The 17,453-nt window shown below is 44.3% G+C and overlaps 2 protein-coding genes across 2 annotated transcripts in view; one reads left to right on the forward strand and one right to left on the reverse strand.

Moving 5' to 3' along the window:
• Positions 1-2,051: 2,051 nt before the first annotated feature.
• mipol1 (mirror-image polydactyly 1) lies at positions 2,052-4,522 on the forward strand. The gene is made up of 3 exons (XM_079174802.1): positions 2,052-2,185; positions 2,849-3,034; positions 4,174-4,522. Exons 1-3 carry the CDS (start codon positions 2,073-2,075, stop codon positions 4,238-4,240), a joined length of 366 nt encoding a protein of 121 aa, XP_079030928.1. The 5' UTR covers positions 2,052-2,072; the 3' UTR covers positions 4,241-4,522.
• Positions 4,523-16,377: 11,855 nt separating this feature from the next.
• Positions 16,378-17,453, reverse strand: part of foxa1 (forkhead box A1) — a gene marked incomplete at both ends in the record, with an annotated part of 3,179 nt that continues 2,103 nt past the window's right edge. Inside the window, one exon of the mRNA XM_079174797.1 lies at positions 16,378-17,453. This exon is cut by the window's right edge and continues 76 nt beyond it. Within this exon, the coding sequence (XP_079030923.1) occupies positions 16,378-17,453 (1,076 nt within the window).

The raw sequence follows: 17,453 nt of genomic DNA on the forward strand, positions 1-17,453 counted from the left end.
AAGGAAGTGAGAGGAGGAGGAGGAGGAGGAGGTGGAGGGGGTGAGAGAAGGTAGGAGATGAGGAGGTAATTGGTTAGAGGAGGTCCTGACTCCTTTCACCTCCTCTTAATTCCTGTATATGTTTATACAGTATATATTATAGTATTTATATATTATATACTCTCTCACACACACAACATCATTCTTCTACTAGACTGAGCTCTTTTCATTCCCACAATGCACCTGGAGCCTCTGATGTGCTCGTTATGAAGAGTGTTGTTTGCTAATGAGTCAATTAGTTAATTAATCCTTTATTTAAACAGACTCACTGGGATCAAGATGAAGCAGTAAAACTGCACACACACTTCTAATATGACTTAATGATAACATCACCATCATCATCATCACAGTCATTCAGCAGACGCTGTCATCCAAAGAGACCTACAGTCAGTGTGTTCAACATAGTGTTCAACAGAACTACTCGTCACCAGAAGTCATGAGTTCATCTCCTTTAAACATCTCAGAGCAGAAACCAGAGCAGACGTACAGAAACACACTAGCATGAACACAACCAGTGCTGAGAGGAAGGCTCAGGGTAGAGCTTCATGAAGAGGTGAGTCTTCAGCCTGATGGAAGATGGGCAGCGACTCTGCTGTCCTGACGTCAGTGGGGAGTTCATTCCACCATCGTGGGGCCAGGACAGAGAACAGAGACCGGGTCCATCGGCCACAGGGACCTCTGAGCGACGGGGGGAAGCCGATCGCCCCGAGGCAGCAGAGCGAGTGGTCGGGGGGGGTGTAGGGCTAGACCATGGCCTGGAGACAGGAAGGAGCTGTTCCTTTCACTGCCCTGTAGGCTAGCACCAGAGTCCTGAACCTGTAGGCTAGCACCAGAGTCTGAACCTGTAGGCTAGCACCAGAGTCTGAACCTGTAGGCTAGCACCAGAGTCTGAACCTGTAGACTAGCACCAGAGTCTGAACCTGTAGGCTAGCACCAGAGTCTGAACCTGTAGGCTAGCACCAGAGTCTGAACCTGTAGGCTAGCACCAGAGTCTGAACCTGTAGGCTAGCACCAGAGTCTGAACCTGTAGACTAGCACCAGAGTCTGAACCTGTAGACTAGCACCAGAGTCTGAACCTGTAGACTAGCACCAGAGTCTGAACCTGTAGGCTAGCACCAGAGTCTGAACCTGTAGGCTAGCACCAGAGTCTGAACCTGTAGGCTAGCACCAGAGTCTGAACCTGTAGGCTAGCACCAGAGTCTGAACCTGTAGACTAGCACCAGAGTCTGAACCTGGATGAGAGCTCTTACAGGGAGCCAGTGTAGAGCACGGAGAAGGGAGGTTGTGGGAGAACTTGGGGCGATTGAACATCAGACGAGCTGCAGCTTTCTGGACGAGCTCCAGAGGTCTGATGACCGACGCCGGAGCTCCGGCAAGTAGAGAGCTGCAGTAGACCAGGAGGGAGATGACCAGAGCCTGGATGAGGACCTGCTCCGTCTCCTCAGTGAGGAAGAGGAGAATCCTCCTGATGTTGTAGAGCAGGAATCTGCAGGAGGTGTAACTGATGAGATGTTTGCTGAGAACGACAGCAAACATTGTCCATCATCACCATCATCATCATCACCATCATCATCATCATCATCATCATCATCATCATCATCATCGTCATCATCATCATCATCATCATCGTCGTCATCATCATCATCATCACCATCATCACCATCATCATCATCATCATCACCATCATCGTCATCACCATCATCATCATCATCATCGTCATCACCATCATCGTCATCACCATCATCATCATCATCATCATCATCATCATCATCATCATCATCATCATCGTCATCATCATCATCATCATCACCATCACCATCATCATCATCATCGTCGTCATCATCATCATCATCATCATCATCACCATCATCATCATCATCATCACCATCATCATCATCATCGTCGTCATCATCATCATCATCACCATCATCACCATCATCATCATCATCATCATCATCATCATCATCACCATCATCGTCATCACCATCATTCATGATTTAAACGAGTTGACTGTCAGAAGGTTAATCTGATTGATGTGTTTTTTATCCAATCAGACGGAGCTGCTGAGGCTTCAGAGACAAAGAGACGTTCTGGAGGAACAACGGCGGCCGGACATGGAGCTACAGGTGCTACGAGCCAATCACAGGTCAGCTTCAGACCGGGGGGTCTGGATCCAGTCAATCAGATCCTGGTAAACCAGGTTTAACGGAACTAGAGCGGGACGGAGAGCAGAGCTAGAACGGAAGCCAGCGCCCCGCGCCGCCGCAGCGCCCTCGCCGCTCCGCCTCGCCTCTCCTCTCCTCCTCCCCCTCCTCCTCCTCTCTCCTCTCTCCTCCTCTCCTCTCCTCTCTCCTCTCCTCTCTCCTCCTCTCCTCTCCTCTCTCCTCTCCTCTCCTCTCTCCTCCTCCTCTCCTCCTCCTCCTCCTCCTCTCCTCTCCTCTCCTCCTCTCCTCTCTCCTCCTCTCCTCCTCTCCTCTCCTCTCTCCTCTGCTCCTCTCCTCTCTCCTCCTCTCCTCTCCTCTCTCCTCCTCTCCTCCTCTCCCTCTCCTCTCCTCCTCTCCTCTCTCCTCCTCTCCTCCTCTCCTCTCCTCTCCTCCTCTTCTCTCCTCTCTCCTCCTCTCCTCTCCTCTCTCCTCCTCTCCTCCTCTCCTCTCCTCTCTCCTCTTCTCCTCTCCTCTCCTCTCTCCTCTTCTCCTCTCCTCTCCTCTCCTCTCTCCTCCTCTCCTCCTCTCCTCTCTCCTCCTCTCCTCTCCTCTCTCCTCCTCTCCTCTCCTCTCCTCTCCTCTCTCCTCTCCTCTCCACCTCTCAGCTCTCAGGACCTCCTCATGACTCCTCGTCCCTTGTTGCCCAGTGACGTCGTCTCTCAGGCCCCGCCCCCTCAGGCTCCGCCCCTGCTGGTCCAGGTGCAGCAGCTGTCGCAGGAGAAGCAGAGTATGGAGGCGGAGCTCCAACGCTGTCAGGAGGCGGAGCAAGAGGCCAGCGAGAGAGTCTGCAGGTACGACTCAACGTGTGTGTGTGTGTGTGTGTGTGTGTGTGTGTGTGTGTGTGTGTGTGTGTGTGTGTGTGTGTGTGTGTGTGTGTGTGTGTGTGTGTGTGTGTGTGTGTGTGTGGTGTGTGTCACCTGTTTACTGGTCACCAGGTGAGCTGGTTCCAGACCACAGAGACCAGTAGACCAGAGACCAGTATCCGAGGTGTTTCCTGTCACCAGGCTCTGCGGTGTGTTCACAGACCTGTTCAGCGTGTGGGACTAAAGAGATTTGTGGTGATGATTCATATTCAGCGGACGTTGTGCTGCAGAATTAATCCTTCATATCTGAGCTGGAACGGGACGACGTTCTCCTCTCATCACGCTGAAGATGGAGGGATGAGACTCATCATGAAGAAGATTAAGTCGTCCTCCTGGGCTCAAACCTGAGGCTCTCTGCCAGCGGGGGGGTCTGAGGAGTTAGGGAGGAATGTTTGCTCTATGGGGGAGTTATTAGAGAGGAGAAGTTTAATTTAGTTTGAGAGGGAGAGAGAGGGAGAGAGGGAGGGAGAGAGGGAGGGAGAGAGGGAGGGAGAGAGAGAGAGAGAGAGGGAGGGAGAGGGAGAGACAGAAAGAGAGAGAGACAGAAAGAGAGACAGAGAGAGAGAGAGAGAGAGAGAGGGAGAGAGAGGAGAGAGAGAGAGAGAGAAGGAGAGAGACAGAGAGAGGGAGAGAGAGAGAGACAGAGAGAGGGAGAGAGAGAGAGAGAGAGAGAGAGAGAGAGAGAGGAGAGAGAGAGAGAGAGAAGGAGAGAGACAGAGAGAGGGAGAGAGAGAGAGACAGAAAGAGAGACAGAGAGACAGAAAGAGAGACAGAGAGAGAGAGAGAGAGAGAGAGAGGAGAGAGAGAGACAGAGAGAGAGAGAGAGAGAGAGAGAGAGGAGAGAGAGAGAGAGAGAGAGAGACAGAGAGCGGGAGAGAGAGAGAGAGAGAGGTTGGCCTATTTCACTGAGGATGATCATCTGTAAATGTTCATTAAAGTGTTTGTCTTCAGTTCAACGTCCTCTTCTTCTTCCTCCTCTTCTTTCTCCTCCTCTTCTTCATCCTCCTCTTCTTCATCCTCCTCTTCTTTCTCCTCCTCTTCTTCATCCTCCTCCTCCTCTTCCTCAGGTTGGAGCGTCTGGTTGAGGTCTTGAGGAAGAAGGTTGGAACAGGAAGTCTCCGAGCCGTCAGCTGATCTTTTCCTCAGATGAGTTTTTAGTAAAACGTACCAGCAGCTCATCATCATCACTGTTTCAATATATTAATATTAATATTAATATTAATATTAATATTAATATTAATATTAATATTAATATTAATACTCTTTAGTTCATCTTTGTGTTCAGTTATAATCATGACATATTTCTAACATTTGAATTGATTTTTTAGATTTGTGAATAATTCTTTAAAATAAAACAATAAAGAATGTTTTAATGTTTTCATTTAATTTTGCACAATTCAAACAATAAAAGTAAAGATAAACAAACATAACAGAGATAAATGAATGTGTTTGTCTATCTCTTCCTCCTCTTCCTCCTCTTCCTCCTCTTCCTCCTCTCTAATTGAAGTCTAACTCGTAGTTCTTCTGTTGATTTAAGGTTCTTTTAAATTCTTTCTTTCAAGCATAAACTCAGATTAATTTCAGAGGATCTTTGTGACAAATGTGAGGAAGCCGCTCTGACTTCCTGTTCCCTAAAAACTTCTAATTAAAATTGAACTTTGACAATTTTCCAACAAGTCGGTCAAACTGTCGGATTAACGAAAAACGAAGAAGCTTCGTTAGCTGAAAGATTTCAGCTGTGAAACAAATCTGATCAGAAAGAACAAAACATGAAACCAGAGAAGAAGAAACACCAACATTCAAACTAGATTTCAGGCAGTAAGTGTGTAAGCGTGTAAGTGAGTAAGTGTGTAAGCGTGTAGTGAGTAAGTGTGTAAGTGAATAAGTGTGTAAGTGAGTAAGTGTGTAGTGAGTAAGTGTGTAAGCGTGTAAGTGAGTAAGTGAGTAAGTGTGTAAGTGAGTAAGTGTGTAGTGAGTAAGTGAGTAAGTGTGTAGTGAGTAAGTGTGTAAGCGTGTAAGTGAGTAAGTGAGTAAGTGTGTAGTGAGTAAGTGTGTAAGCGTGTAAGTGAGTAAGTGAGTAAGTGTGTAGTGAGTAAGTGTGTAGTGAGTAAGTGTGTAAGCGTGTAAGTGTGTAAGTGAGTAAGTGTGTAAGTGAGTAAGTGTGTAGTGAGTAAGTGTGTAAGCGTGTAAGTGTGTAAGTGAGTAAGTGTGTAAGTGAGTAAGTGTGTAAGTGAGTAAGTGTGTAGTGAGTAAGTGTGTAAGTGAGTAAGTGTGTAAGTGAGTAAGTGTGTAGTGAGTAAGTGTGTAAGCGTGTAAGTGAGTAAGTGAGTAAGTGTGTAGTGTGTAAGTGAGTAAGTGTGTAAGTGAGTAAGTGTGTAGTGAGTAAGTGTGTAAGTGAGTAAGTGTGTAAGTGAGTAAGTGTGTAGTGAGTAAGTGTGTAAGCGTGTAAGTGAGTAAGTGAGTAAGTGTGTAGTGAGTAAGTGAGTAAGTGTGTAGTGAGTAAGTGTGTAAGCGTGTAAGTGAGTAAGTGAGTAAGTGTGTAGTGAGTAAGTGTGTAGTGAGTAAGTGTGTAAGCGTGTAAGTGTGTAAGTGAGTAAGTGTGTAGTGAGTAAGTGTGTAGTGAGTAAGTGTGTAAGCGTGTAAGTGAGTAAGTGAGTAAGTGTGTAAGTGAGTAAGTGTGTAGTGAGTAAGTGTGTAAGCGTGTAAGTGAGTAAGTGAGTAAGTGTGTAAGTGAGTAAGTGTGTAGTGAGTAAGTGTGTAAGCGTGTAAGCGTGTAAGCGTGTAAGCGTGTAAGTGAGTAAATCCTCTTAGACCCTAGCCCTATTTTTAGGTCATACCCATACTCAAAAGCGTTTATCTCTCTAACCACATGGTCTATTTTAATAATTTTAATGGAATAATAACACTAACACTTGTGAGATTTGTTAATATGTGTACATATCAGTGTATATGTTACTGGTTAATGCTGAATGAAGATAACACACAGCTCAAATAGAAAATGTTCAGGTTCACCTGAAAAGAATGCACTTTTTATTGATTTTATATCTTTTTTACAAATCAACCCTCACAAGTCAGAGCACACGTCAGTAGTCTCTAAAGAAATGACTTTGATAAAGTGAAGCAGAGATATCGATGGCTTTGTTCAGGTCAGCCAACGTCAATTCTGATTTTGGAAGCAGCACTTTCAGCTGTTTTATTGTATTTATTAGATAGATTGAACACTATTGTTTTATCACTAATAGTGTTCAATCTAATACAGCAGATTGGCATCATGTTGAGAGCCTGGGCCCGATAATAACCTGTAGAACATGCTCATCCTCCTCTGAGTTCCAGTTTTACAGACTTCGATTGAACCTCACACAGCCTGTGATTGGCCGATGTTGCCTACGACACATCTTTGAACGCGGAAGAAAGTCCGGAGTCTAGTGGTACGTTCAGAATTTTAAGCCACTAAAAATCCAAAACCGTGGCCCCCCCCCCCCCCCCAAGGGTCAAACCCATTCACCGGAAATGAAAGAATCGTCCAGTCGTCCTAACCTTCATACACGCTCGTAGAAACTCATTTCTTTCACAGAACGGAGTGAGTGAGTGAGTGAGTCACTCACTCACTCACTCACTCACTCACTCACTCACTCTAATTGATTTGTTTAGAATCTGTGATAAATGAAGTGGTGATGTCAATAATAATAATGTTTTCATGTTCATACAGTTTTATCTTAAAAATCTGTTAATTAAAAATTAGAAAAATAAAATAGTTAAATTTAGGAAGATAAATCTTCACAATAGTGATGATGATGATGATGATGATGATGATGATGATGATGATGATGAAAAGTATATTTCACAGTTACATAAATGAAACAAAAGAAAGTTTTAACTTTAAGGTGAAGTAAACTCAACGTTATTTCAAGAAGAAAAGATTTCATTTCATCAGATTTTATTTTTCTTGATGTGTGTGTGTGTGTGTGTGTGTGTGTGTGTGTGTTGCCCCCCTGCTGCCTGGTTACCGTGGTAGTGGCGGACCCCTCTGGTCTACTTGGGTGTTCTGTTTTTAATCCTGCAGCCGTTAATCTGCTTGTTCTGAAGAAAGACTCAGTTTGTTGGAGCTCCAACTTCTGACGCCACCTGGGAGAGAGAGCGTGTGTGTGTGTGTGTGTGTGTGTGTGTGTGTGTGTGTGTGTGTGTGTGTGTGTGTGTGTGTGTGTGTGTGTGTGTGTGTGTGTGTGTGTGTGTGTGTGTGTGTGTGTGTGTGTGTGTGTGTGTGTGTGTGATCTCATGAGTCTGAACCATCTTTGTGTTGATGTTTGTATCTAAACTCTGCTCTCTGATTGGCTACCAGGTGTTCTTTCTATTTCTGAGAAAGAACTCCTATTAATAAAATACACATATATATGAATATATATATATATATATATATATATATATGAATATATATATATATATATATATATATGAATATATATATATATATATATGAATATATATATATGAATATATATATATATATATATATATATATATATATATATATTCATATATAGCACACACATATAGTTTCAGCATCGTTTTCGGACATCACGTGAACATTAGCGTACGGTGGGCGTGCGCGTGGCGGTGTGAACAGGAAGTAGATTGGTTGCTTAGCTAAACAAAATAGGACGAGTAACAAAGTCTTTATCATGAAAGGTCGTGTTTCTCTAAAGTCTTCCTCTATGAACTCTTAGTTACAGCGCTGCAGGTCTCTCATCAAATCCACTTTAAATCAACACGTGAACGTGAACGTTTACTGGATAATGATCATGAACGTGTTCTCACTCGTAGCTCTGCTGGTGGCTGAAGTCTGTCTACTGAAGAGCATTTACTGCTGATCGCTCCATTAACAGCTGCTTCCTCCGTAATAACGCAGACTTTAACTGAACAACAGCTGCTGGTAAAGACAACACGGCCAGCAGCACCTCAGTCGTCCATGTTGAATGAACCTGGTATCGAGGCTGCTGTTTGTGATCTTCCGGGTCACGTGATAGACATGTGACGAATCAGGGAAGGAGACCTCATGACTGCTAAGAACCGATGGAGTGGTGAACGCTGGTGTGGGCGTCATCGTTTCTACACACACGAAAACACGAGCCGGAGTTTTCAAAGTTATCCGACCTCGGGAGCGTTTTCAAACTCCTCCGTTTACGGCGCTCTGAAACTCCGGCGTAGTGACGCTCAGTGTGAACGAAGCAGGAGTAACGTGGGCGTGGCCTCTGTCAGGTCACGAGTCCTCCAACAGGATAACGACCCAAACAGCTCAGAACACCCAAGAACGGCTCAGAGCAAAACATGGCACGATAGAAGTGGCCTCGATGAGCCGGATCTGAATCCTCCTGAGCATGTGTGGAGGTCTGGAGGAGCCTTCAGACCTGAGACAGCTGGAGACCTGCTGGAGCTGCAGAAGCCTCCTGACCGCTGGACGTCACGTGATGTTCTCAACAGGTTCTCAATATGAAGTTAAGGTTCCAGCAGCTTAGTCCAGTTTGTTTTCATTAGTTTGTTTTTTAAATGATTGTTGAACCACAATTCAACTTTCAATTCAATTTTCATGAGTTAATTTTCAGTAGTTTGTATTTATTATTACTTTTGTCAGTTTCAAGTTATTTCAGTGACGCTGTGAGTTTCTCTCTTTAAGGGTCAAAAGGTCAAAAGATTAGTTCAGTAGAAACAAAGAAAGTTCAAGTTGTGGTCTTGAACATTGAAAACTACAGCAACGTATTCAAAATACAATTTTGGGTTGAATATTTAGATTTTTTTTTCATATATATTTTGATATTTGAGGTCTTATATTTTTCAGTTTCAGATTTTATATTTTCAGTTTCAGATCTTGTTTTCAGTTCAGACTTTTGACCCTGATCTAGCGTGGGGGGCGTGGCATCAACGGAGAGGGGCGTGGCATCAACGGAGAGGGGCGTGGCATCATGAGTGACAGCATAACAAAGAACTTCCTCAACCACGTTGCCTTCAGGTAACCTGGGCACCGCGAGAATTATGAATCAACACTTTCTATACAGCATATTCACGTGTGTTAGCCTCGAATCACAGTAAATGAGCAACACACTGAGTATCGGGCCGTTCAACTACCACACTTTAATATCTGACGTTTCGCTCCGGGGCCGCGGCCGAGACACCTCCTGCTGCGAGCCCGGTTGCGGCATCTGAGCGGCCCATTGCAGTTCCGCGGGCTGCGCCGCTGCTGTGCCTGACCTACACGGGGTGAGGATGAGGGAGGTGCACGGGGTGAGGATGAGGGAGGTGCACGGGGTGAGGATGAGGGAGGTGCACGGGGTGAGGATGAGGGAGGTGCACGGGGTGAGGATGAGGGAGGTGCACGGGGTGAGGATGAGGGAGGTGCACGGGGTGAGGATGAGGGAGGTGCACGGGGTGAGGATGAGGGAGGTGCACGGGGTGAGTGAGTTTGTCCGGGACAGTGAGGGAGAAGCTCTGGGTGAGGTGGGAGATGTGAGGATGGAGGAGAAGGAAAGAGAACGGGTGAAAGCAGACGTAGTGAGCAGGTTAGTGGAACACAGGAGTCAGCGGAGGTAGAGGAGGTGCAGGCGGGAGGAGAACTGAAGTAGAAAAGTGAAGCCCTCGCTGTCGGTGAACGGCCTCCCAGTTCTTCCCCAGAACCTGGTCTGGAAAAGAGACGGCTTCAAGTACCTGGGAATCTGTCTCGGACAACAGAACATAGTCCAGGAGAACTGGGAGCGTCACAGAGAAGATGGAGATGGCTGCTCCCTCACATGTCTTTTAAAGGTAGAGTATTGGTTTAACTGTGGCCCCGTCTAACCTGTCTAGACCCTCCCTCGGGCTTTCTAGCCCACATACAGAAGAGAATGGTGGATTCATTTTGGGAGGGTCTGCACTGGGGGAGCTGTTTTTAGCCAGAGAGGAGGGGGGACAGGGACCTCGTCCACCTGGCCAGCCGGACGGACACTTTTAGACTTCAGTTTGTGCAAAACTTCCTCACAAGTCCGGACGGTTTAGTGTGGAGAGACGTGCAGAGGACCCGGGCTGATGCTGCTCTGCTTTCATTGATTCTCGTGGTTTAGTGAAGTGGGCTGCCTCCGTTTTATCAGCGTGTTTTTCTACTGAAAGCGTTTTCATCTCTGGAGCTGCCTTCAAGAAAACAGGAAAAGAGAACTTCACTCAGAGCAGCTGATGCTACCTGTGCTAGCGTACAGCATGTAGCATCCCTCCCCGTGTTTCAGCCTGAAGGAGTCCTGCAGCGTCTGAGGGACAGGTGAGGAGCATGAACACCTGTCTCCTGAAGGACTGGACATCCAGGTTATCTTACAACCCAGAACCTCAGCTCCTCAACATCTAACAGGAGAAGACAGACGGAGCCGAGTGGAGAACAGGGAGGCAGGAGGTCAGAGTGTCTGTGACCTCAGGGCCGGACTCTGCTGCAGCTCAGCTTCTACACACCGGAGCCCTGGAGGCCTGGAGGCCTGGAGGCCTGGAGTCCTGGAGTCCTGGAGGCCTGGAGCCCTGGAGGCCTTCACCAGGTCTCCAGCGCTGGTGTTTGAATGACGAGTTTGTGTTTTTATCAGATAAATTATATATATTAAAAAAAGAAAAGCAGCCTGTGAATGTAATCATCAGCACTTTATTGAATTGATGAAATTGTAGAAATCATAAATATGTAAATAAGCCCCGCCCCCCCCCCCCCCCCCCGCCTCCTTTGATCGTCCTCTTTTCTTCTTCTCTGTCTCTTATTCTGGAGGATTTCTTCTTTGCTCTTTTCGTTGCTCGAGCACAATCGTGTTATTGGAGATAATTAATTCCAATCCCCCTCCAAAGGGCTGAGTGGCCCCGGGGCCTCAGGGGGCCTCGGGGCCCCGGTCCGAGTCTTTCTAGTGGGGGAATGAAAGGCGAGAGGAAGAAAGGGAGACATTTCCCTCCATAAGGCTCGAGTGGAGAGAAAAGCTCCGGGGCCGAGGGCCCGAGGCCCCGCCGGGACCATATGGCTCGTATTACAGCGGACTGGGTGGCACAGGGACCTGGTCTACCTCAGTCCGTGATCCGATGTGATACTGTACTGAAATATAAGTACACGCACTGTTAAATACAACGATCCTCGAAGTATTACCATAAATGTACTTCAGACTCATTTTTCTATTTACTGGAAATATGAAATCAGCTGCTGCAGATCTTTAAATTATATATAAATGAAATATAATATAATATAATATAATATAATATATGTATATCAAAATCATGTCAAAGTATAAAGAAATACTCTTTATAGTAGTAAAGTACACATTAGTACTTTCTGTTTTGTCCACATTTATTTTTCTGTGATTTTGATTCTTGAGTGAAAATAAAAAGCAGAAATATGAAAACAGCACAATAACAACAATAATAATCACATTAATAATACATGTGGATCATAGTAATTAAAGATATATTTATATGTATTTATTGATCAAATTATATATTTTATTATTATTATTAAATGTTTTGGATATTTAACTTTCTGTTTCTGATCATTTGAAGTGATGAATGTTATAATATTAATCTTTTAATTATTATCGTATTTTGTTTGTGCACATTTTAACGGTTCTATTGAAAACAAGTTATTATTAATATTATTGTTTTCACTTTGTGTTACATTTTAAATGTCTCAAACTTTACTTTAAATTTAAATTTGATTCTTTAACATTTAAAATCTGCAGGAAGATGAAAGTGATTTAAATCAAAAAACTGAAGTTTATTTACTTTATTCACTGACCCTTCAAAATAAAAGCCTCTCTGTGTTTCTGCAACTATGAAGGTCACCGTCAGTGAAACACACACACATTACACACACATTACACACATTACACACACATTACACACACATTATACACACATTACACACACATTACACACACATTATACACACATTACACACACATTACACACACATTACACACACATAACCTGCTTTAGTGTCAGTGAACGCATCACATTGACATAAATTCAGTTTCATTTTCTAAATATCAGTTAATAGAAAGAAAATCTCTACTTTTTAAAAATGTGGATTAATTAATTATCTATATATTATTTGACTCTTATCTTAAATATACAAATTAAATTGAATAATAAAATTCAAATGTTATGCGTTTTTATTTGTTGTTGTTTTCATTTGTTAGAACCAAAATAGAACAAACAAAATAAAATGTAAGTTTATCGAAATATTTTCAAATCAGTCATCAAAAATAAATTCTAAATATTTTAGTTTTTGTTTCTTTTGGATTAAAGAAGAAACAAAAATAGTTTTCCTGTTTGAAACAACAATCAGGTTGAAAATGAGATTTTTAATATTTATCATATAAATTGATCATCTGGAATCATAATTCAACCATTTTAATATATATGTATATATATATATATATATATATATACATATATATATATATGTATATATATATATATATATACATATATATATATATATATATATATATTAGTGCTGGGCAACGATTTCATGTTTTTATTGTGATTAATCTCATTGTTGTGCTCAAAGTTCATAATGAATCTAAAGTAGTGTGTTGAGCTCTTGTATGTTAAAGTGCTGCTCTATGAACTAAAGGTCAACAACATTTGGTTTAAACACGTTAAACTCATCAGGTTCTTGTTAACAGCAGGATTCTCTTCACACAGCAGCAGTTATAACACAGTTATAATGATTCTGATCATAGATATTCAGCGTGTTCACAACTTTATCTTCATGTGTGTCAGAGATGAATTTAAATATACATCTTAAACCTGAAACCTATCTACGTCATGTTTTATGTTTGTTAAACTCTCAGTAGTGATAACTAAATTATATGATTATTATACATATTACAAACTAAACACTTTAAAAACTCTAAAAATAATATTTAAATTAATCATTTATTTGTTGGTATGTTGGTCAGACGCTATGCTACGCTGATTAGCGTAACATGTGTGGTGTTTGTTATAAATGTACGTTGGTACATAGAGGGTGATAAGAAGCTGTACATGGAGGGACTTAGGACCCAGGGGAATGTAGGGGAAGCATGGAACCTGTAGTCTGTACCGTGGCAGTAACGTGTAGCATGAGGAAGCTAAGCTAACAAAGAGTTAAGAGCAGTTTGTGCTCTCGTGCTTATATGTTCATTTAAAAACACGACAACATGTATTTTGATCGTCACGTTTGATCCTGAAACGAGACGATCGCTGCAGGTGTGTGTGTGAGTGAGACCGGATGGACCGGGGGTCCCGGACCGGCGGTCCACCCGGTGGGGGAAGAGCAGCAGCAGAAGGAAGAAACTGCTGTTCACCGCTCGCTGCCCGTTTCTTGTGTTAACAATGTCGCTTAATAATAAAAAGAAACTGCGTCAACACGATAAAATAATTGTCGCCGTTAATTAATGAATGTGTTAACGCGATAATTTGCCCAGCACTAATATGTGTATATATTTTAATACGTGAGGCCTGTATGCGCATGGCCTCGGATCCGTGTTTTCGGTTGTTGTCGCCTCCGTTATGGGATCATATTGGCAGGTAATTATCGGGTAATTATCAGGTAATCATCGGGTTATTAACGGCTAATTATCGGGTAATTATCTGTAAATTATCGGAGGATTACCGGGTGATTATCGGGGGATTATCGGGTAAGTATCGGGGGATTATTGGGTAATTATCGGTTAGTTATTGGGTAATTATCGGTTAGTTATCGGGTAATTATTGGGTAATTATCGGGTAATTATCGGTTAGTTATTGGGTAATTATTGGTTAGTTATTGGGTAATTATTGGGTAATTATCGGGTAATTATCGGTTAGTTATTGGGTAATTATTGGGTAATTATCGGGTAATTATCGGTTAGTTATCGGGTAATTATTGGGTAATTATCGGGTAATTATCGGTTAGTTATTGGGTAATTATTGGTTAGTTATTGGGTAATTATTGGTTAGTTATTGGGTAATTATCGGTTAGTTATTGGGTAATTATCGGGTAATTATCGGTTAGTTATTGGGTAATTATCGGTTAGTTATTGGTTAGTTATTGAGTAATTATCGGTTAGTTATTGGGTAATTATCGGTTAGTTATTGGTTAGTTATTGAGTAATTATCGGGTTATTATGGGATCATTAGAGACATTTCGCGGCTCTGCGGACAGAATAAAAGAAAAAGCTTCAGATCAAAGTGAAATCTGTCATGATGTGTTCAGGTTCACGGAGGTTACGGCCCACAAAGAGATGCTTTGAGGCTGCAGGAGGTTCATCATGTTCACCAGCTGAGGGGAGACAGGGGGAGAGAGAGAGAGAGAGAGAGAGAGAGAGAGAGAGAGAGAGAGAGAGAGAGAGAGAGAGAGAGACAGAGAGAGAGAGAGAGAGAGAGAGAGAGACAGAGAGAGAGAGAGAGAGAGAGAGAGAGAGAGAGAGAGAGAGAGACAGAGAGAGAGAGAGAGAGAGAGACAGAGAGAGACAGAGAGAGAGAGAGAGAGAGAGAGAGAGAGAGAGAGAGAGAGAGAGAGAGAGAGAGACAGAGAGAGAGAGAGAGAGAGACAGAGAGAGACAGAGAGAGAAAATAGGAAACTAGAAGAACTGAACACAAATAGGAAACAAAGAAAACAACTTGATTGTAAATCACAAAGACGTTGATGAAGAACTTGATGAAGAACTTGATGAAGAACTCGTTTCTCTAAATAAACGATGAATTATTAACGATGATCTGATGATCAATTATTTATTGATCACTAATAAAGCTTGACAATCAATCATTCACATTAAAGAACAAATCAATAAATGTTTCATTGTTTTATTTGAGAATGACAGAATAAGTTAAGAACATGAGGAAGAGGAAGAGGAGGAAGAACATGCAGCAAAACCAACAAACACACAACGAGGACGAGCCGGAGGTCTTCATCAAAACCTTCCTCCTTCCTGTTCCTGTTTTAAAAGAAGAAGAAGAAGAGGAAGTGGAAGAGGAAGAGGAAGAAGAAGAGGAAGAGGAGGAGGAAGAAGAAGTGGAAGAGGAAGAGGAAGAAGAAGAGGAAGAAGAAGAGGAGGAAGAGGAGGAGGAAGAGGAGGAAGAAGAGGAAGAGGAGGAGGAAGAAGAAGTGGAAGAGGAAGAAGACCTCCCGCTTCATGCACATGAAGAACAATCAATAATCAATAATCAGTGATGGAAGTGATTCTCCTTTTACACACAGAGTGAGACTCCAAACAAAGATAATAACAATAATAACAATAATAATAATAATAATAATAATAATCCTCTCTGTTGTGTGGTCAGTTTGTATCTTAATGTTATTATTATTAATAATAGTATTATAATAATATGTATATATATATTAATAATAAATAATAATAATTAAATTGGATCAATGGATTAAAACGATCAAACGGAGGTTTGTTCAGAAATCTGCCCGGATACAGACGACACACAGCCGCTCCCCTTTAAACCAGAAGCCTTTGATCTGTGTGGGGGTTTCTCACTCTGAGGGTCGCGACCCCTCGGGAGGTCAGCGGAGAGGCAGACGAGGTCGTGGGAGAAATTAATCTCGTCATATTTATTTCTGATCAAAATCATCAACCTGAGGCCCGGGGCCCTCTGAGGGGCCTCTGAGGGCCTCTGAGGGGCCTCAGAGGCCCTCAGAGGCCCCTCAGCACGTTAATAATGTAACAAATAAATAAACAATCTTAGTTTTAATTTAATTGATTCTTCTTTTATTTAATTAAGATTTTAAAATGACCTGAACAAACAGGAAGCATCAGCAAATCCCCGCCAAAGTAAAACCAACGCAGTGTAGAAATGAACCGCTCCTTCAGATTAGAAGACCACACAGACTGCTTCGTAGGGGGGTCCGGATCCACCGGTTGGGGACCCACGTTACCTTTTTAAATCTAATTTGCCCCAAAAAACTATTGATTGTGAAGCTGCAGCTTTTAGGGCCCCTGAGGGTCCGCTGAAGGATTCCCAGTAAACCGGTTTACAAACAAACCAGTTCGGTTTTCTGGGTATTCATTTAGGTCCAGATGTTTTTAACAGGGGGTCCCGACTACCTTTAAGACCTCCTGGTTGTTTGGGACCTGGTGTGTAAAAGGAGAACTCAGACCTGGGATCAGTTTTTGAGCATTAAACACGTCTCTTTGAGTCCTGGTTTTGAGTCACAGTGCAGGAGTTCAGGTCAGTCGATCCGGTTCAGCCTCATCACAGTCTAGACAGGAAGTCCAGGAACGGCTGCATGCAGAGAGTCAGAGTCCAGGAGCAGCAGGGTACTAGGAGGTGTTGAGGAGCGGTCTTGGATAAACCCCCTGGTAGTAGGAGGCCTCCAGGTGGTCCATGGTCCTCCCTCCGAGGCCGGACGCCCCACCAGGGGCGCTGTAGGAGGAGTACTGCAGTGCCTCGTAGGCCTTCAGGTCCAGTTTGTGTTGCTGCTCCGAGGACGACATTAAGTTATTGATGGAGAACGGGTGGTTGAAGGAGTAGTGGGGGTCTCCTTTCAGGTGCAGCTGGGACTCGTGCGCCATGGAGTGGGGGGGTAACGACAGGGAGGACAGCAGCTGGGAGCCAGACACCTTCAGGTCCAGACCACTGGGAGGCGAGGACACCTGGCTGGAGGAGGGCAGGGATGAGGAGTCCAGGAGTCCAGGAGGTTTGAGGGGGTCCCCACAGGGAGACCTTCCTCCTCCTCCAGGCTCCTTCCTGCTGTCAGACTTCGGCGGCGGCGGCATCGTCTTCTTCTCGCACTTGAACCTCTTCTGGCGCCTCAGGTAGCAGCCGTTCTCGAACATGTTGCCGGAGTCCGGGTGCAGGGTCCAGTACGAGCCCTTCCCCGGTTTGTCCGGCGAGCGCGACACCTTGACGAAGCAGTCGTTGAAGGACAGCGAGTGCCGGATGGAGTTCTGCCAGCGCTGCTGGTTCTGCCGGTAGTAGGGGAACAGGTCCATGATCCACTGGTAGATCTCGCTCAGGGTCAGCATCTTGCTGGGCGCCTGCTGGATGGCCATGGTGATGAGGGAGATGTAGGAGTAGGGGGGTTTGGCGTGCGGGTAGCTCCGTCTGAACGCCTTGTTGTCGCGTCCTCGGTTCAGAACGCCGCCGCCGCCGCCACCGTACGTCATGCCGGGGCTCATGGTGGGACTCATTCCCCCGTAGGGGTTCAGGCCCATCGAGGCCTGCTGGGCCGACACCGAGCTCATGCCGGACGGGCTCAGAGTCCCGCCCATCGAGGCCACACCCCCACCCAGACCCGACATGGCCGCCGGAGCCGGGCCACCCATCCCCCCCACCGGGGCCGGGCTCAGACCGGTCCCTCCGTAGGACATGTTGAAGGAGCCCGACGTGGTCCCGC

The sequence above is a fragment of the Pholis gunnellus genome (assembly GCF_910591455.1).
Source record: "Pholis gunnellus genome assembly, chromosome: 15".
Lineage (NCBI taxonomy): Eukaryota > Metazoa > Chordata > Actinopteri > Perciformes > Pholidae > Pholis > Pholis gunnellus.

Bases quoted from the DNA above. Each gene is read 5' to 3' on its own strand.
- mipol1 (XM_079174802.1), top strand. From the start codon at position 2,073: ATGTGTTTTTTATCCAATCAGACGGAGCTGCTGAGGCTTCAGAGACAA. The intron at 2,186-2,848 runs GTCAGCTTCAGA...TCCACCTCTCAG, and splicing joins GTGCTACGAGCCAATCACAG to CTCTCAGGACCTCCTCATGA. The intron at 3,035-4,173 runs GTACGACTCAAC...CCTCTTCCTCAG, and splicing joins GCCAGCGAGAGAGTCTGCAG to GTTGGAGCGTCTGGTTGAGG.